This window comes from Gymnodraco acuticeps, unplaced genomic scaffold (assembly GCF_902827175.1).
Source record: "Gymnodraco acuticeps unplaced genomic scaffold, fGymAcu1.1, whole genome shotgun sequence".
In the NCBI taxonomy this organism is placed as follows: Eukaryota; Metazoa; Chordata; class Actinopteri; order Perciformes; family Bathydraconidae; genus Gymnodraco; species Gymnodraco acuticeps.
Genome location: NW_022991346.1, coordinates 17501 through 38758, shown reverse-complemented (window position 1 = coordinate 38758; position 21258 = coordinate 17501). Strand labels below are relative to the sequence as shown.

Here is a 21258-nt window from a genome sequence, read left to right as displayed (position 1 = left end):
TGTGTTCAACATGTGAGAAGTAGAAAGTACAGGTATTTGAGTTCTACATGTAAGAAGTAGAAAGTACAGGTATTTGAGTTCTACATGAGAGAAGTAGAAAGTACAGGTATTTTAGTTCAACATGTGAGAAGTAGAAAGTACAGGTATTTGAGTTCAACATGTAAGAAGTAGAAAGTACAGGTATTTGAGTTCAACATGTAAGAAGTAGAAAGTACAGGTATTTGAGTTCTACATGTACGAAGTAGAAAGTACAGGTATTTGGGTTCAAAATGTAAGAAGTCAATGTAAAAAGTCGTCGGAAAAATAATTAGTGATACCAGAAAAATGTACTTAAGTACAGTAACAAAGTATTTGTACTCCAATACTTCCCAACTCTGAACACAACCATACAGTTTTAAGAATGCATTAACTTGCAACTATCTTATTTTACATCTGGCTGTCACATGGTAAAAATACTTTGGATTGGATACTAAAACAAAGACAGACCTCTGGCTTGGCGATTGTTTTGTAGTTTAGAAAGTAATGGATTACATACCTAAACCGTACAGTGTTGATGTCACCCACAGGATGTTACACAGCATTGTTCCCAGAGATAAAAAGGCCATCGGTACTTTTCCATACTTGATGTGGAAAGGATCCATCATGGTCACATATTTCTTGTCTCTCATTGGCCCAGCGAAGAAAAGGCCACCTGATTAAAGACACAAAGACAAGGTCACCCCATTTGTTTGTTTTATAAATCATTACTTGGAAAAATATTGCTTTATTTAATTAATTCTATATTTCAAGAGGAAATAATGTGATTGTGAAAAAAGCCAGATCTCAGATGAAAAATGATATTCCATATTCCTGCGAAACGTCATAATTCTCAGATTAAAGTCATAATTTGGTTTTTCACATGTACATTTTTTTGGGAGATCTGACCAAAAGTTTTTTTTTTATTTGGTGGTTCTGAGAAAAAAAGTCATGAATTTTCTACGAATTCTGACAAAAAACTAAACATATTCTGGCTTCTGAGAAAAAGTCAGATTTCTTTAGATTTACACTGAACAAAAATATAAACGCAACACTTTTGTTTTTGCTCCCATTTCTCATGAGATGAACTCAAAGATCTAAAACATTTTCTATAAACACAAAATAACCATTTCTCTCAAATATTGTTCACAAATCTGAAAAGATCTGTGATAGTGAGCACTTCTCCTTTGCCGAGATAATCCATCCCACCTCACAGGTGTGGCATATCAAGATGCTGATTAGACAGCATGATTATTGCACAGGTGTGCCTTAGGCTGGCCACAATAAAAGGCCACTCTGAAACGTGCAGTTTTGCTTTATTGGGGGGGTCTGAGGGGGTCCGAAAACCAGTCAGTATCTGGTGTGAGGGGTAGGGGTAGGGGTAGGGTAATGTTGTGAATCGAGTGGCCTGTGTTCGTCGTCCATAACATACGCCTGCCCATACCATAACCCCACCACCACCATGGGCCACTCAATTCACAACATTACCCTACCCCTAACCCCCCCTAACCCTAACCCTAACCCTAACCCTAACCCTAACCCTAACCCTAACCCTAACCCTAACACCAGATGCTGACTGAAAAAAAAATCTGAATGGTGACAATAATTATTTTCTTAGAATTTTCTGAAAATCTAAGAATTCTGAGAAAAAAAGTCTGAAATATTTGTCTACGTCTGTTAACAACAAATTCCCTTTTGGTCAGATGTAAAGAACTAAAATTAATATATGGCCCGCTTCACTTCATTCTTAGTCGAGGCTCTAATGTGTTTTATTTTTATTTTGTAATCAAATGACTTTTCTGAATGATACTAAATGTCAGTCTGTGTCCTCTGTGATCTCGTCCTTTCACTTCACCTTCCTACTAGAAATACTTGGTGCCTTTTAGACAACGTTTGGATCTCAACTCCAAAATCATCACCAAAATACAGATGACCTGCATAAGAACCTTTGCATTCAATACTACATTTTGGACACGATCGACAGTTCTAGACACAATCAAGAAGAGAAAGAGAAGAAGTTATCTGACAAAAAGACATTCAGTTTATCCAAAGACTCTACATATGGGAATGATCTGTGATACCAAGTTCTCTGTTCATCAGGATTCAAATGTAACATCACTGCATACTCCAAACACAGCGAAGCCCTAATGCAGCGGTTCCCAACCGGGCCACCAAATCATTTTCAAAACATTATGATTTGTGTAAAAATTATTAAGATTTTTCCTTTTTCTTTCTTGATCTGCCTTAGCAACGGTCATGACAGTCCTTGACAGCGGTCTGTACTACTGTATTAACAACATGTCACATGTTCTAAATTGACCAATCAGAATCTAGTATTCAACTAAACAGTGTAATCAAAATGTCTGTTTGTTACTGATAGCCAGCTCCTTTTCTAATTAAAATAAAAAGTACTCTGAGAACTTTATTCAGCCTCCGTATTGTTTATGGTTGAATGTGGGCCGCGAAACATTTTTTAGATTCTTAAGTGGGCCCTGAGTTGAAAAAGGTTGGGAACCGCTGCCCTAATGTATTGTGAGTGTTCAGCAACAGCAACACAACTAAATGATACAACTATATGATTATTGCCCATAAAACAGAAGTCATTTCTACACATGTACTCACAGTGTTCAGTTTAAAACAGACTCACCAATCACCATACTCAGTACGATGCCTATAACGTAGCTACAGGCGGTGACGAAGCCCAAAGACGGGTTGTACACGATCTCTGGAAGCCCTACAACGAAGCCTCCTCCAATCCATGTAGCTGGAGAATAAACACATGCACACACACACACACACACACACACACACACACACACACACACACACACACACACACACACACACACACACACACACACACACACACACACACACACACCACACACACACACACACACACACACACACACACACACACACACATACACACACACACACACACACACACACACATAGTTATTCTGAGGTCAAATGTACAATGTGTGCCAACATTACATTGTGCATGGGGGTCTGTCTCATTGCTTTAGCGCAGTGTTTCTCAAACTTTTTCATACCAAGGACCACTTAACCAATAAAAAAACACTCGCGGACCACCTAACTCTACAAATATCCAAAAACACATCGTTTTTTACAAATCGCCTGAAAATGGTACAAACAAGTGGCAACATGTGCGATGAAGGTGTTTATCTGGGCTATATCATGCAATCGAAAGTGAAACTTAAGCTCACTCCATTGCGGAGATATTCCTGCGAGAGTGCGGAAAACTCAAATACATAAATGTATTTCAAATGTGAAATATACTCACGGACCACTAGGGGGCGCTCACGGACCACCAGTGATCCGCGGACCACACTTTGAGAAGCACTGCGTAGAGCAGAGGTGTCAAACTCAAGATTGCATTTCATGTGGCCCCGCAAGAGCTCAAATAAAATAGAAGAATAAAATACGTTTATTATACAGTTACATGCCCTTTTACAGAAACACGTTGTCCATAAACTACATGTCCCACAATGCATCTCGTTTTGTGACATGGCACTGAAGAGACTTGCAAAGTATTTTCTCTAGACTTCTGCTTTCAGACGAAGTTAATTATTATTCCAATGCAGAGACAATAATGTAATATAGTACATTATTGTATACATATATTATATATTTATATCTATATGTATATAGTCGTAAAGTTAAAACCAGCCCTTTGTTGATGTACAGTAGCTGCCATGAAATTGAGTTTGACACCCCTGATTTAGTCACATTTTATAAACAAATGACAACAACAAAAGACTGAACAGATTTTTTTCCAATCGATATTTATCAGAATCAGAAACAGGTTTATTACCAGGTAGGTTGACACGTACGAGGAATATGATTTGTTTCATACATAAAAGTAAAACAAACATTAAAAACACGTATAGAGAACTACATTGTGTGCATTAATGTAATGCATAGAGTTTATGTTGTGACTATTGGTGCTCATGTACTGGATATCTATTTATAAGCAGCTACTTACATGTTTTAACTAAATAAGCGTAACAATATGCTTGTTTGTTCTACTCTTACATCACTCTGATCTCACCTGCCGTAGTGAATATCCCCACCACTCTGCCGATGCTCCTGTTTCCCAGCAGACTTATCTCCAAACTCTCCCCTGGACATTTGTCCCTCTTCTTTTTGGACTTGAAAAAAGCCCATATGCCGACTCCAAGCACCAGCAAGTAGAGAAACACCATCACAATTATTCCAAGGACGTTGACAGCCATACTGAACCTGATGGGAGGCAGAGAGAGTGAAGTTGTCTTTGTTGCACACCTGAACACCTTGTTGTTTGTCGCCGGCAGGTTCGCTAATCTGTCTTACCTGCCTGTAATTATTTGATTTGACTGGAAGGGGGATAGCCATCTCTTTATCTCTCTACCTAAACCCAAACTGCCCAACCCATCCACGTTCGAATCACAAATAAAACCTGTAAAGCACTGAATGGTTTAGGCCCAAAATACATTTCTGACCTCCTGCTAAATGATGAAGCATCCAGATCTCTCAGGTCTTCAGGGACTGGTCAGCTTTCTGTCCCCAGAGTCAGAACTAAACATGGAGAAGCAGCGTTCAGTTATTATGCTCCAAATATCTGGAACAAACTCCCAGAAACCTGCAGGTCCGCTGCAACTCTGACTTCTTTTAAATCCAGCAAGAAGACTTTTCTTTTTGTCGCTGCTTTTAATTGAACTATTCACATCTTAAACTGCACTGTAACTTTTATTATCTTTGCTTTTTAATGAAAGATTTTAAATGCCAATTTCTTAATGTCTTTCATTTTTTGTAAAGCACTTTGAATTGCCTTGTGTTGAAAGGTGCTATATAAATAAACTTGCCTTGCCTAATGCCCAAAGTGCTAAAACATGCACTGAATATGCATGTCTTTAGGTAAAAGGTAAACATATGTATAGAAGCAGTGGTTTCAAAACCCTGTTACTACAATTACAGTTACAGATTTGCATTTCCTGCAGTTCAATGTACTATCTTTAGTCAAATGAAAGCCTAAGCATGTTGAGGCTCCAACAGCTAATAATATGTGTTATAAATTAACTCAAAATGAACAAAACTGTTTTTAAATTATAGTTAAATCAAGAGGCTAATGGACACGTTTCTAATTGATTTCTGTAGTTCTAGCAAACCATAGAGCGCTGCTGAAAAGCAACAAATAAAACATCTAATAAAAAGTCAACCATTGATGCCTAAGCTGTGTGTACCTGTATAAAAACGCATGTGTGTGTTCGACAGACTGGAAACTGAATTTCCCCCTTGGGGATTAATAAAGGTCCATCTTCTTCTTCTTCTTCTTTTTAAATGTATTACTGTATTTTCCTAGAATTTGAATTGCCTATGGTAATGGTACCAGGGACAGTTCAATCCACAGGTTAATGGACATTTAGAAATAGATATCTGGACTTCAAGCAAACCATAGAGAAAAAGCATACCGGTAATAAACCATCTAATAAAAAGTGTACCATTGATTTGTTGATGGTTAGCTGACTGTTTTTCTCAAATACATTAATAACAGAACATTTAAAAATAAAAGGTTCATTTTTTTAAATGTAGAAGTCTTATATGTCCTCTAATTCTGGATATTTATTCTGAATAAAGTGCCCAAGAAAATGTGCATACTCTGCAGTACATACCCAATCCCTCCTTGGTATGAAGAGACGGATTGTGTTCTTCACACAATGGAAAAGTACTGAGGAGTTTTTTTTAAAAGGATGCAAGGTTATGAAACGTCGTTCGACATCATGTGAGCTCGCTGTGTCGTTAACTTGTGTTTTACATTTGCATGAGGTCAAGCTGCAACAGAGTGAAGTCCACCCATTAAGTTAAAGATTAAGCTCAAATTGAGAAAAAAAGTCAGAGTTTTAAGATAAAAGTCAGAATGTTGAGAAAAAAGACAACTGCTATCAAAAGTTGTCATATCATTTGTCCTGCTGTGATGTAACGATCTATCAACTTATTTTTTATATTTGCACGTCTCTTCTCCGAGTAAATCCATCATATGTCAAAGATCTCTAAGTTTGTCTTCTGTTTCTCTGCAGTTTTCAGTGCAATCACTCCCAAAAACACTAATTCTGTCTCCATTTCTGTTCCCATGCTACGACCACGAGCAGCAGTCCTTCAACAGTTTCATGCTTTAACACAGAAGTTCCCAAACTGCAGCTGCTTCCCTTATCATTGTTTTATTTCCATTTGTACACAATAGTGACTTTTAGCGGCTCTGATATCTGTAATTTTCCACTCAAGGCAAGTGCTGTCTGTGTTCTTTGTCCTCTTGCATTGACTATAACTGATGTCTGTTGTATTGGCCCAGAGGCATTTAGTGATCGCATCTGAGTTGAAACTGAGCGAAGTCTTATTATAATAATGAAGCATGCTTTGCCCTTTGCTCAGGTACTTCCTTGCAGTGCAGATGCATTTAAATGAGATCTAATGTACAATTGGGATTATGTGGACAAGGACAATGTAAATGCTTGGAAATGCAAATGGGCCTACACTCTTACTAATCTTACACCTTAAATCAGGGGTGTCAAATCAATTTCATCGCGGGCCACAAAGGGCTGGTTGTAACTATATAAATATACATATATAAATATATAATATATATATGTATTATATGACATTATTGCCTCTGAATTGGAGTATTATCGGATAGGATAATAACTTAGTAATTAACTACGTCTGAAAGCAGAACTCTAGGGCAAATCATTGCAAGTCTCTTCAGTGAGCATGTCTCAAAACCAGATGCATTGTGGGACATGTAGTTTATGGGCCACCTGCTTCTGTAAAGTGGCATGTAACCGTATAATAAACGTATTATATTCTTTCAGAGCTCTTGCGGGGCCACATAAAATGAAGTTGCGGGCCGGATTTGGCCCCCGGGCCTTGAGTTTGACACCCCTGCCTTAAATCATACAAAAATAGCTCCAGGCAGCAGGTGAAACAGACTTGTGAGTTTCTACAAAACATGTGGAGCTTTGTATGATTTTGAGGGTTAACCACTATTGTGAAATCCTATAAACATTTGGCAAGTTTGTCTGAAAGCGTTGCATTGGCGAAACTAGCTGTTGAAGCATTACATTACATGTTTTGATAGGTACATCTTTTCTCAGAGATGTAATTGTAGAGTTGTGTTTCCTCATCAAACGTCAAGACGACTGTTTAAAACTGCAATGCCATCTGACCAGTTTTTATCTGATGTTGTGGATCTGTTAAACTTACAGAAAACACGTCAAGTGTTGACAGGAATCACCTCAGGCTTTACTGAATCTTCTTAAAAACACCTGGCCTTGTAAAGTGCTGTAATAATAATAATAATACATGGGACTTCTATAGCGCTTTTCATGAAACTCAAAGACGCTTTGACAGAGAATTAAGAGGAGGAAAGACAAGAGAAAAAAAAAAAGAGAAAAAAAAGAGATAACAAAGAAATACAAAAAGAGATAAACAGAACAGAACATAGGGGGGGAGGGGGGGGGGGGGGTCAGTGGTTGAATGCAGTGTTGAACAGGTGGGTTTTGAGTGATGTTTTGAATGCTGTGAGGGAGGAAGAATCTCTGATGGATTGGGGTAGTGAGTTCCAGAGGGTGGGTGCAGCAACGGAGAAGGCTCTGCCGCCCCAGGACTTGAGGTTGGTCCGGGTGGGGAGGGACAGGAGGTTGGCAGCAGCAGAGCGGAGGGAGCGAGTGGGAGTGTGTCTGTGGAGGAGGTCAGTCAGGTAGGATGGGCCAGGTTATGGAGGGCTTTGTATGTCATCAGGAGGATCTTGTACTGAATTATCTGGGGATGGGGAGCCAGTGGAGCTTGATGAGGACGGGGGTAATGTGTTCACGGATTCGGGTGTGGGTGAGTAGACGGGCGGCGGAGTTCTGGATGTATTGAAGTTTTTTGAGGATTTTTGCAGGTGAACCGTAGAGGAGGCTGTTGCAATAGTCCAGACGGGAGGTGATGAAGGCGTGCATGAGGGTTTCGGCAGCAGTGGGAGAGAGGGATGGACGTAGACGGGCGATGTTTTTGAGGTGGAAGAAGGCTGTCTTTGTGATCTGTTTGATGTATTTGTTGTAGGAGAGGGTTTGGTCAAATAGGATGCCTAGGTTCCGGATGTGAGGGGAGGTTTGAACTGGGAAGCCGTCTATGTTGAGGGTGCAGTTATGGATAGGTGTGGTGAGCTTGTTTTGTCCAATGATTATTATTTCAGATTTATCGCAGTTGAGTTTCAGGAAGTTAAGTTGGAGCCAGGATTTTATTTCAGTGATGCAGTTTGTCAGGATGGAGTGGGTAGCAGTGGAGATGGACTTGGTGGAGATGAGAAGCTGGATGTCGTCGGCAAAGCAGTGGAATTGAAGTCCATGACGGCGGATTATGTGACCAAGGGGAAGCAGGTAAAGGATGAATAGGAGGGGGCCGAGAGTGAGTAAGGTCATTAATCACTGAAGACATCAATTATCATCATCGTTATTACTTCTGAACATCGCTGTTGGGCAGGGACGTGCACAGACATGTTGGGGGGCGGGTGCTCAAGTGAGAAAAAGGGCACTTCCCATAATCATTTATAAAAAAGAATGTAAAACAAAAAGTTAAATATAGTTGCATATCTCTGACTTACTGACCAATTAATTTTAATACCCTCACACTCACGTAATTGTTTAATACTCAACAGAACTCTACAAAATAATCAGCTAACACAGAGACAATGGTCTTCTTTAGTATTCACTAAGCACAAGAGCAGACAACAAACTAGTACAATGAATAGTTATTAAATGAGCAGCCGACAATCAAAATTATGAAGTTACTGTTTAAGGACATTACGGGCAAAAATATCGTTTTTTCCTGTGTTATTTTGGTCTATTTTACTTCCATGTTTTCTTTCACTCTAATGGAAAGAAAACTTCCAAGAAACACAGAAAAAGTTTTACTGCATGTCTGAATTCATCAATAGAGAGGCGAAGCCCCTCCCCTTCCTCCATGGGACCTTATTTCGGAAAAAGTATGTATTGAAGTCAATGAATAGAGAAAGATTATCTTTCGATCCCGTTTGAATTGTGCCACGAATTACACATATGATGTTTGTCAATTTAAAAGATCATTTTGCAAGTCAAAAAAATACAAATGTGTCGCTGAATGAACTACATCTCTGGTCTCGCAGAACAACACACGTCACCATGATGGCCGTCACTACTGTCTTGTCAACAAAAGGATTGACTCCCCTCACTATCACCACAATGAAACACGTCCAGAAGAATGTCATGCCTTTGTCTGAATGTCTTTAATTTTTGTAAAGCACCTTGAATTGCCTTGTGTTGAAAGGTCCTATATACATAAACTTGCCTTGCCTTGCCAAAGCTGCCTGACTGCCTTCCTTTGATTCTCTCTGAACTGCCTGGTCTTTTCAATGTGAACCATTTGTGCAGATAGCGTGAAGTAGAAAAGATCGCAGATGCTAATGTAGCGTTAGCATTTCTCTCCCGGGCTTAAACAGGGTTGCCAACTTTGGGTACCTGGCTGGAGTGAGATTTTGATATCATGGGTTTAATTACACATCTGCACACGAAATGACTGCTATCGTGTCAGTAGCGGCCTAGCGGGACCTTAGCATATAGGATATACATAACAAATACACAATATTGGACACAGACTATAAAGGGCACACAGTTTAATTCACTAATGAAAGTCAAACACATCTTTGTTTCCACTGTTTTATTGTGTGCCTGTCGCAATAAGCAATTAATTGACTTATCGGCTCCAGAGTGTTTGTGTTGGGTAATCTATGGTAGGGCTAACCCATACAGTGGTGGGGCTCAAGTCAGTATTTGCAATGTAATTACATACACGCTCCCCTTGACAGTGAAACGCCACGCGTGAGGTTTAGATTATTTCCCTGTCTCAATCCAAATTGAACTGTATGAAATAAAAAGGCACATTTGTCTTGTAGTAAATAAAAAGGGCGACCTGGAGCCAATCCTGCAATGTCCCCACAAGTGAAAGAGTTGACATGCTGAAAACCAACCCCTGCAGGGGGGTCTGGGGGGATTCTCCCCGAGGAGATCTTTTGAAATACTAACATAAAATACACATTCTGGTAGGCTACTCTCTTGAGAAGAAAAAAAAATACATCTATTACTACACGACATATTTAAATGAAGCTGAACCTGCTGCTCCTCACAGAGAGAAGAGGGAATAGGCTGTGAATGACTTTACATTGTGGATAAGGGTGGATAGCCCCCATTGTTCTGTGTGTCAAAATGAAAGACAGCCCACACACCTATCACTCATCAAACCGTGGGGTCTGATTTCATTACGTGTTGATTTCTATCAACACGTAATGTTGTATCGATGTATATAGAGATGTACTACAGCAAAAGTATTCTCCGTCGGGACTTCCTGCAACAACACCACGCCGTTATCTTGATTCTGATTGGCCAGAAGACATTATCCAAGATGTTCTATTGAGAAAACGATCACTGCTTGACAACAGTTTTCAAAACCGTTTCTAGTCTTCGGTAGATTCTTGTTTTGGCGTGAGAATAGTTTGGGCAGCGTGAGAGCGTGAGATTGAGAGTGAAAGCGTGTGTCACACGCCAGATGCGTGAGAGTTGGCAACCCTGGCTTAAATGGTGTATTATAGAATGATCACACCGGTGACAGTACTCTTCAAAGGGTTCACGAAATATGACTACTACTCTTACTGTTTAACATGTTGGGTTACTTGATATTATTTCATATTAAGGCTAATAAAAATGACAAGGCTGTAATGCTAACTAACGTGCTAGCTACTAGCTAGGTAGCTAACTTGATCCAGCCACTCCTGGTCCTTTCATCAGACGGGAAGCGAAAGAACGAGCAAGACCCATTGCTGGTATGATAACAACCTGGTACTAAGCACACAGGCATCTTGTTAAAGTTATCTTATCTTAGCTATCGCTTATATTTAGCGGAGGAAAACAATTGTGACATCACTTACGCGACTCTGGGATTTGTAGTCTTTCTAGTTGTGTATTTTTCAGTGTTATATTTCAACAGTTTTACGACAAACTTTGACTTTTTTTACATAGAAATTATTTTGTAAGATTGACAAACATCATATGTGTAATTCATGGCACAATTCAAACGGGATCGAAAGATAAGTGTTCTCTCTCCATTGACTTCAATACATAATTTTTCCAAAATTAGGTCCCATGGACCGGAAGTAGATGGGCGTGACTTCGCCACTCTATACATTTAAAGCTAATCTGCATTTAAACATAACATTTCCGGGGTAAATACTGACTTGACGTAAGTAACTATCTGGGGAAGTTGTGAGGTGGTGTGTTTTTTAGTTGTATCCTTTTCACCTGCAATGCCTTGGTAACTGCATGCAAATTAGCGCATTTTAATTAGGCCTAGTTAACGCCTAATTTGCATATTGTATAAAACTCTCCCATTACTTGGACTATTCCTTGCACCCCCTAGCATAAGCCCGAATGGTTTCAACCATATTGCAGCACTAACGTGCACTTGTTGTCGTAACAACATCGCAAGGACACGAGTAGCGATCGGACAAATGTTTTCATTTTGTGTGTTGTGGACATGCGTGTGCGTGCATGAAAATGTAAGTGCATATATTCTTGCCTAGTTCAGTTATTGGTGGATTGATGTTCATAATACAGAGCTTACTCTGCAATAGAAGGCAGTTAGCAATAGCCGCTAACTTTGCCATGCTGACTATGGGACAGCACGAGGTGCACCTTGCATAATGAACAATGTAACGCCAAGTTGATGCAGGGGCCAATGTATTGTTAACTGTGATGGTTATTCTCGCGTCCAGGAAAGAGAAGCTTAAAAAGGAGACTAAATGGAGTCTCTGAGATGTTTTCAAATTGGTACTTTAATTAATAAAAGGCGCGGTACAGTCACAAACAGGATATCGTCCGACAGAAAAGCAGCTGTCTCTGGCCCTCGCTAGCAGAGAAAAGAGGCCGAACCGCTCAGGTGCTGCTCTTATATAGCTTCTGTAGGCTCCTCCCTGCGGGCCGGCCCTCCACATCTTAATGTCCGTTGTTACGTTTAAACAGAGGATTCAGGCATTGTACATTCAATACATACTTAAACACGCCTCTTCTCCTCATATTGTCTTTCATCACTTTTCCTTTAACACATTCTAAACGTTGTAGTTAATATTCTAAAAAATACAGAAAATACTTCACGGCTGGTTTGGTTTCTGGTCATTCCGGAAGTTGTCACATCTTACCCACGTCTGTAAACAATAACTTTATTCAAATAAACTATACCTTCATTTAATATTCAGCAATAATAATACGTCTATAGTTGCAGTGTTAAAATCAGTAGGTTTCTGTGTGCATCACTCCATGTCATTTCGCTACTAAATTAACCTCTATAAGAAATGGTAAACTAGCCACATGCTAACCGGAGATGAAGGATTTTCAGAATAAAAGCTTAACTGGTTGTGCACAATAATTTTCTGGTTTTTCAGTATAAAACAGCATTTAAACTGAAGGTACATTTAAGGTACATTATGCCATCAAAATATTGATTTTAATTTCTAACAGTCCCTCCTTACACACCTAAAAGGTGTGTATAATACTGAAATCAATGAGTTCTTCATCTGAACTCTGCATAGTACATCATTCATATCAAAAACATACAAACAAAATGGAATAGTGCGAATATCCTCAATTTTACAAAAATACAGAAATACTTTGACTGTGTTCAAACATAAAAGTTTTCCCTTGTGCATAACTTCTAGTGTTAACATTCAATATGGTTCTTCAAAATAGCAGCAATGGCTTGGTATCAGAACATTTCTTCCTCCCTCCTTTCACAGAAACCGTTCTTATAATACACTCAGTGTTAAGGCACTTGTTTTTACAAAGTGAAAAGAAACTACCCATTTTAGAATTGTAATGATTCGAAAATACATGAAATCTACCATATAGAACAGTGAAAAATAATAAAAATGGAATAAACTATCTTGGAATAGTATAGAGTAAATTGAAATAAAAATACTCTATCTTGTAATAGTATAAGTAAATTGAAATGGATTCACTCCATTTTAGCATTTTATTTTGCTCACTTCTTCACATGATTTCATCATTTAAAGAATCACATCGGCTGGACATTCATTGAACAACCTCATCTCTGAACATCCATATCGTTTAACATCATTCAAACTAACTCATCATTTTCATCAACATCTGTATTGGGGTGGGCCGTCTTGTTCTACTAGCATTTGTAACTGTCTCCTCATGAGAAATTTACCCTCCCTCCTTTCATACCATTTAAGGTATGAAAGTAATATGTTCTCTAGAAGAGGCCGTCGTGATCAATCGGTATTTTAGGACATGGAATGAGTGCTACATTTAGGCCTCCCCTGGTCGCCCCTATGCTATCCTTGTACCCTGGAGCCTAAACTCCCCCTGGGACTGGTCTCTTAGCCCTACTGGCTTTGGGGTGGTCTGTTCTAATGCAGTGATAAAGTCCCTGAAATGGTGTGAAAACCGGTGGAATATCAATAACTCATTATACTAATTTATTTTCATTTCTGGTCTACTTAAATAACTATGCTAACCCCTTTAAACAGTGTGTGGAACCTTGGGTGCTCTAACGAGGACTTCAAAAACAGAAGTCATTTCATTAATGGTTTGTAGTTCAATTCAGGAATTTTCACTCATGGCAGATATGTTTCTCCTTTTAAATAACATCTCTAAATGTCAGGTCATCACTGATTAAATGGAGGAGCATTAGGAGGTGGTGGCACTTGTCTTTTAAAACTCATACTCTGGTGCCGTGCGCTCCCTCTGAAGCTGTAAGTAAGATTTAAAACATCTGCAGGGTGGGTTGAGCAACCCCTTCTCCCTGAACGATGTTTATTGTTGAAAATATGCACCATTAAAATGAGTGATCCAAGGCCCCGCATGTATTACTCCCAATTGTACTAGTTTTTTCAAAATTAAAATCTTCAATCGCTCTTTGCCTAGTGTCTTTTTAAAACTCTACATCTTGGACGACAAACAAATGTTGTTTCCACCTTAACAGTTCTCCTGTGGTAATATCCATGCTACAATGGAGAAACCAATACTCTAGATTGGAATACTTTCTTTGGCTTGGTCCCAGCTCTACCTTTAACATTTTCCATTCAAATAAAGATTTGCCTGCTATCTATATTGTAACAAATTAAATCTTCCCCAAATTCTCACATGAATAAGAATCTCTATAAGAATAATTTGTTTATATTATGAAAAGATTGAATAATATGTTCTACCCTCAGTGTGTTTTTAGGATTATTTTCTAATAAGTGTGTTTATGTGTAAACTCACTCACTCCTGTGTTCCTTCTCTCCCCCTCTGGTCGTCAAGCCACGACCCCCTCACGTTCTGCTGGCCCATGCCAACTCCTCTGGTTCTGTCTTCTCCTCCATCCTGTCTTCTCCTCAGTCCATCCGCACTTGGATCTTCCCGCTGTAATTCTTTTCAGTGGCCCAACTGCTTTGCATTTCATCTCCTCCTTTTCAGTCTCTACGCTGTTGCATGGAGTGGTGTATTCTGCTCTCATGTCCCACTCTGCTCTTGTGCCAAATCTCGCGGCTCAGTTTGGAACTTCATGTCCTGTTTGAGGGACCGATGAGAGTTTGCCTCTTTGTCAGCATGCTGGTTTGGTTCTGGATGCCTCAGGTGGAGATGGTTCTGGATGCCTCAGGTGGAGATGGTTCTGGATGCCTCAGGTGGAGATGGTTCTGGATGCCTCAGGTGGTTGTTGGTTCAGCTCGGGTTGTCTGTCTTTAAACCGGAGGAGGAGTCTCCTGTGGTGAGGTCATTTGTCTGAAGATGGGGTCGTAGCATTCTGACAGGCAGAGAGAGAGAGAGAGATCTCGGGAGGCATTACCTATAGCTAATTCTAACACACTGAGGTAAAATATATCCAATCCTTTCCACTCTATTTTCCTAATCTTACTATCTGTCTTAGATGTTAAATGTCATCTAAACCCAATTAATGTCTACTAATGGTTGTGCCATATCCCTAAACATTGTTTCCACCCACTGTAACATGGCTACTCCAAATAACTCTTTCAGGAAACCATTTTCTTCTATAAATTAAAAATACCTACATGTTTCAAGCACCACATATTTCACACACTATAAAAGAACGTCCCCATATTTTCTCCATTACTTTAAATCTCACTGTTATTTAGAACATAAGTAACTTTTGTGACTGAACATATCTGCAATGTCGCCACAATCTGCTGGGGAATTTTGTTCATAGAGTTTGTACGTACAAAGCTGTACTTGTGGGTTAGTAGCCTGTTTCTACTGTAATCATTTTTCAATAATTGTGCTCAGGTCACCGGTTGGTTGTCCATAAACTTAACAGGGGTGTTTCTGGCACAGACTAAAACATGGATCCAGTGTATTTTTAGATTCCCCTAATCTGTAAATTCCCATCACCTACATATCCCAATCACTTAAACCCATCTCATCATTTGATACAAGAACTGCATATAGGGGGGGTGAATCATCTTGATTGTAACCGCCTCACCTTTGGGACCAAGTATTTCTAACTCCTCCTCTTGTTGCTCAGCTGATCTTTTGGCTCTGGGGATAAGGGAAAGTCTCTGAAACACAGCTGGAGTTTTGTTAGTGATGTGGGCATTCTCTATGAGTGGACTAATGGATCCATGTCTTACTTGATATTGTACTCCCCATCCAACCAGAAAGGTGCCAAGTGTAATGAGCACAATCAACAATGCTATTCTGACTCTTATCCCTAGGGGACCCCACAATAGCTTTGGCTTTGTTCTTGACATCATCTCTATTTTCTCCCTTGGTGTCAGTTACAGAATTTAAATAATGAGTACTATAATAACGTATACTAAAATTTGACTCTTTTTCAGATGTAAAACAAAAATAGGTTTTCACTTTAGTGTACTATCTATAAAAATCTATAGACAATTCCTCTTTTGAGCTGTTTCTATCTTTATCTTATTTCTATTTATTGTTTTGTTCCAGCTCTGCCAAATCAGTCCTAACTCCCAATAATGTTCTGGAAGTTGCCAGTGAAGGGTGACAATGTGTGAGGTGGTGTCAATTTGCTCCTTTTTCTTTACCTTTAAACCGGAGCGCGTGTGAAGTTCGTTACAACTTCTCACTGTTCCGTCCACCGGGGATCAGCTCACTGTCTTTTGTGAACTTTCACCCTCACCCAATCACCTGGCCGAACAGGAGTCTCTTCTGGTGTCTCGTCTGGTATCTCTGTAGCTTTCTTAGCCTGTGTAGACAAAACTTAGATTATATTACTCAGAGTTCTGACATATTCATCACTTCTATTCGTCTAATATCCAAAACTGGACCACTCCCTCCTTGGAGGAGGCCCAAGCTTTGGCATACCTTTTGTCGTTATGAGACCTATTATTAACTACATGTTATTATTTACTAACTACAACGTCACTGAAATCAACATATCTGTATAATCATGACACTCCCTCCTTACCAATTGTTAACTGTGATGGTTATTCTCGCGTCCAGGAAAGAGAAGCTTAAAAAGGAGACTAAATGGAGTCTCTGAGATGTTTTCAAATTGGTACTTTAATTAATAAAAGGCGCGGTACAGTCACAAACAGGATATTGTCCGACAGAAAAGCAGCTGTCTCTGGCCCTCGCTAGCAGAGAAAAGAGGCCGAACCGCTCAGGTGCTGCTCTTATATAGCTTCTGCAGGCTCCTCCCTGCGGGCCGGCCCTCCACATCTTAATGTCCGTTGTTACGTTTAAACAGAGGATTCAGGCATTGTACATTCAATACATACTTAAACACGCCTCTTCTCCTCATATTGTCTTTCATCACTTTTCCTTTAACACATTCTAAACGTTGTAGTTAATATTCTAAAAAATACAGAAAATACTTCACGGCTGGTTTGGTTTCTGGTCATTCCGGAAGTTGTCACATCTTACCCACGTCTGTAAACAATAACTTTATTCAAATAAACTATACCTTCATTTAATATTCAGCAATAATAATACGTCTATAGTTGCAGTGTTAAAATCAGTAGGTTTCTGTGTGCATCACTCCATGTCATTTCGCTACTAAATTAACCTCTATAAGAAATGGTAAACTAGCCACATGCTAACCGGAGATGAAGGATTTTCAGAATAAAAGCTTAACTGGTTGTGCACAATAATTTTCTGGTTTTTCAGTATAAAACAGCATTTAAACTGAAGGTACATTTAAGGTACATTATGCCATCAAAATATTGATTTTAATTTCTAACAGTATGCAGTGTTCTTTATATTGTAGTCATTATAGAGACTTCATTGTGTGCATTCCTGTATGTTGTTCATGCGTGATTGTTTACAATAGTTCATTACTTTATGTAATAACGTGTCATTTCAATCGCCATTCTGTTGCGGCCTTTGGCCAATAGAGGGCAGCATAGGCCATGCTAATTGTGCCATTTCTTTATCTACCTAATTTACTGTGAAACAATGTGACTGGTCATTATCACTCTATAATACATGTTTATTCATACCTGTTTATCTTTATGTTACAGATACCACACCCATCCAATTACCATTGCATGTAAAATTCACTACCCAGGAAATCAATAAAGTAGTTAAATTGGAACATCCTGTGGAAAGCCGTTCTTCCTTGCACGTCCGTCGCCGACACCTTCTAACAGAGGACAGGAAAATCTAGCTGCAGCACGACCCGTATACTTTTGCACGCCGTGTTCTCAACACATATCAATGTGGCGATTGTGATGACGTTATTAGTTACACATAATAACGTCATCCTCTTTTGGATCTTTCCAAATCCAAAAGAGGTAGGTTTGTGCGTGGAAAATGTGCATGCCCAAATTAGGTAATCAGAAGAAATGGAACCACAGTAATTACAGGTATAAACCATGTATTTCATATATTGCATCACTTTTTGCATTTTTCACAAAAATTGTTCATACAATGTTCAGTCACTTTAGTGCTTGGTTTGTAGCAGACTTGGCTTTCTTGAGATGTTCAGGGTCTGTTGAAGACTGATGAAGACTGACTAGAAGACAGTGACAGATTGAGTTTCTGTGTATAAAACCCCACCTGCAGTAATGTGCCTGTTAAAAAGGCCCTACTGAGCTTTACCTTTCCTGTTTTGTGTGCATGTAAATGGTCTCCAAAGGCTAACATCTCTGTGTTCCCTCCATAATGAGTTTTAACTGGCTGATTTTCATTTCGACCACAAATCCTCAGGTCTGCTTCCTTAATCACTCACAATTCACGGTCCAGTATTCGCAACAGTTACTGGTAGAAGACAAGGTAATTCCCACTTTGTTGGACCATTATGGCGGTTCAGGGTCACAACCTGTCAATAAACTTGATTACCGGTTGATTCATGTTCGAAATGAACAATGAAGCTACTTCTGGGGGTTTAAGTGAAGTTGCAAACACAATGTTAGTATCGGCTAGGTTGTGATACATGAAGTATAAAAGCTAACGTTAGGCTATAAAATAACTACACCACCGCTAAGCTAAAGGAGGCTAATGTTGGGCTATCAAGGAACTACGGCACGGTCACATGACTTCACGTCGCCACCGCTAAGCTAAAGGAGGCTAATGTTGGGCTATCAAGGAACTACGGCACGGTCACATGACTTCACGTCACCACCGCTAAGCTAAAGGAGGCTAACGTTGGGCTATAAAATAACTACACTACCGCTAAGCTAAAGGAGGCTAATGTTAGGCTATAAAGGAACTACAGCACGGTCACATGACTTCACGTCACCACCGCTAAGCTAAAGGAGGCTAATGTTGGGCTCTAAAGGAACTACAGCACGGTCACATGACTTCACGTCACCACCGCTAAGCTAAAGGAGGCTAATGTTGGGCTCTAAAGGAACTACAGCACGGTCACATGACTTCACGTTCAAAAGGCAAAAGCATGCAGGTTTATGTCAAAAAAACAAAACTTAAATTGAATGTTTTTATTAGATCAATCCAAAAATATAAGGCAAAATGTACATACATCTTTAAAAATAAAAATAAATCTGATAATCATTCACGTATCAGGTCCTGGTTTTCATAAACACTTTTCAAACATCCTCTGAACCAACAATGCGTCTTTCCTCTCTCACTCTTTTTTTATCGTTGAGGTGAATTTAATTTGTTTTAGGTGAGCTTCAGCAAAGATGAAGCTACACCGAAATCAACAAAGAAAGGGTTAACAAATAATTGTAACAGCAACCTCGATAAATAAAGTGGAGATATTCTTCTTCCTCCTGATCCAAAAACGTACTTCTTCCTGTCTTATCTCAATCTCAAAACGTGTAAAACCTAAGAACTCGGTTAAAAAGTCATCTGAATGTTCAAGTATAACAACAATCGTCTACCAGCAAGATCGGGCTCAGTTCTCTCTTACTTCTTTACACTGAGCTCAAGTCTTTTTATACAAATAAATAACCTTAGTTAACTTACATCAATCCTTAGACTGATGATGATCTGAAAAAAAACTAAAGAAATGTCTCACAGTTGTTTCCATTAGTTAGTAAATTCAAGAACACTTGGTTTTATAGAAGAGGATTAGAGCCACAACATTTTTTTTTACAATCCTGACATTTTCCTTAGAATTCAGATTATTTTCAGAATCAGTATTCTGATTAAAAAAAATGAAAAAATCCGAACATTTTGGAAATCAGACTTTTTTCTCAGAATTCCGAGATTTTCAGATTTTTTTATTTTTCAGAGTTTCACATTTTACACGGAACTCTGAGATACAAATAAATACATGTTGAGATAAGATGTCACACGTGGCCCTAATCCTTTCCCGTACAGTTATTGAAGGTGGGGTAGGTGAGAATGGAGAAACCAGCTCGAGTGCGCTAGAATTTGAAAATACACAACCGAAAAAAATCTGCCGCTTCCTTCAGACTTCCTCACAGAGCCCCTCCTCCAACACACACGAACGCGCACATGACCAATGAGGGCACGAGATAAGTTTGTGCACAGATGGAAGGCTGACAGGCAGGCAGGCCATCCAGTTATCTGCCGCGGGCCGAAGGAGATAATTGGTATAGCTTTTTGCAGCGCCACGGCTTCCACAAATGAAATATTTGTATATATTTATTGTCAAAGCATTTGATGTATTCATTGCCATCGGGATGTTAAGAGCAATATAACAAAAAGTGTTTCTGAAGTAAATTACCTACCCTAGCTTTAAGTGTATGATAATGAAATAAATTAATCAAACGCAATAAATATTTTTCTTGTCAATAAATATGTCCTCGCCGACTTCTACTCAGCTTAAGAAGAAAAACATTGTCCAGCAACATTTGAATCTATCAGTGCTATCAATCACAGCATTAACAACATCCTGATTAGATTTGTGGTTTCCCACAATACCCGCTTTAGAGTGAGCTTTAGATTTATGACCACTCCCTGAGGGTGTTAATATCCATCAGTCAACACCGTAGGCCGTTTGAAAGCGAACATTTGGCACAGCCTCGCCGGATTACCAGATATTAAAAGAAAGACTTGGGTGCTTCACTCCATCCGATCCACGGGTTGAATCTCATGTTGGATTTTGTTTTTAGGAATGTGTTACTGCATCGGGTTTCTCCTGGCTGAAGTTACACAGGAGGCTCTTGGCGCCGTTCTGCCATGAATTCAGAGTCTCCAGAGGGGTTTTTCCATCCTGCAGGAGAGAGAGAAACACTCATCAAACCTGGAACACTGGAAGCATTTGCATTGGATTTATTGTTGTCGATGAGTAAGGTCTTCAGCCCCATTGATGGCCTGTAAAGTGTGTTTCTGATTACATACGATGGCACTTTTATTTTACAATAAGCAGTATTTTATTGAACTGTAAAACATTTGATTTAATATATTTGTTCTGCTTTTAGGTCATTTTGTTCTTTTTTTGCATGTATATGGTTTACTTACACCTATCGGTCAATATTATCTTGAACTATTTTATTTGTGTTTCTTTATGCATTTGTATTTATCGTTGTATGTCTAATATATGCATATGGTCAAATCAAACTGATGGCCTTGCTGAATATCACATCATTTCACATTAAGAAATTATGTTTCAATTGCAGGCTGACATGTACGGAGCCCTGGAGGGTTCATAGAGAGAAAAATAAATAAAACGTGGCCACGTTTTACTTTCTCGTGCGCACGCTTTAGTAACTCGTGCGCACGAGTTACTAAAGCGTGCGCACGAGTTACTAAAGCGTGC

General features: G+C 39.2%; 2 protein-coding genes across 2 annotated transcripts in view; both read right to left on the bottom strand.

Annotated features, from left to right (window-relative positions):
* Positions 1-527: 527 nt before the first annotated feature.
* LOC117562709 (high-affinity choline transporter 1-like) lies at positions 528-4274 on the bottom strand. Its single transcript, XM_034240591.1, has 3 exons — positions 4091-4274; positions 2663-2779; positions 528-691 (listed from the first exon to the last, which is right to left on the bottom strand). The coding sequence occupies exons 1-3, from the start codon at positions 4272-4274 to the stop codon at positions 528-530; spliced, it is 465 nt and encodes a 154-aa protein (XP_034096482.1).
* Positions 4275-18925: 14651 nt separating this feature from the next.
* The window catches only part of ankrd1a (ankyrin repeat domain 1a (cardiac muscle)), an 11033-nt gene continuing 8700 nt past the window's right edge, over positions 18926-21258 (bottom strand). The window contains exon 9 of the mRNA XM_034240589.1: positions 18926-20712. Coding sequence (XP_034096480.1) covers positions 20608-20712 — 105 coding nt within the window. The 3' untranslated portion in view covers positions 18926-20607. The remainder of the gene's footprint in view (positions 20713-21258) is intronic.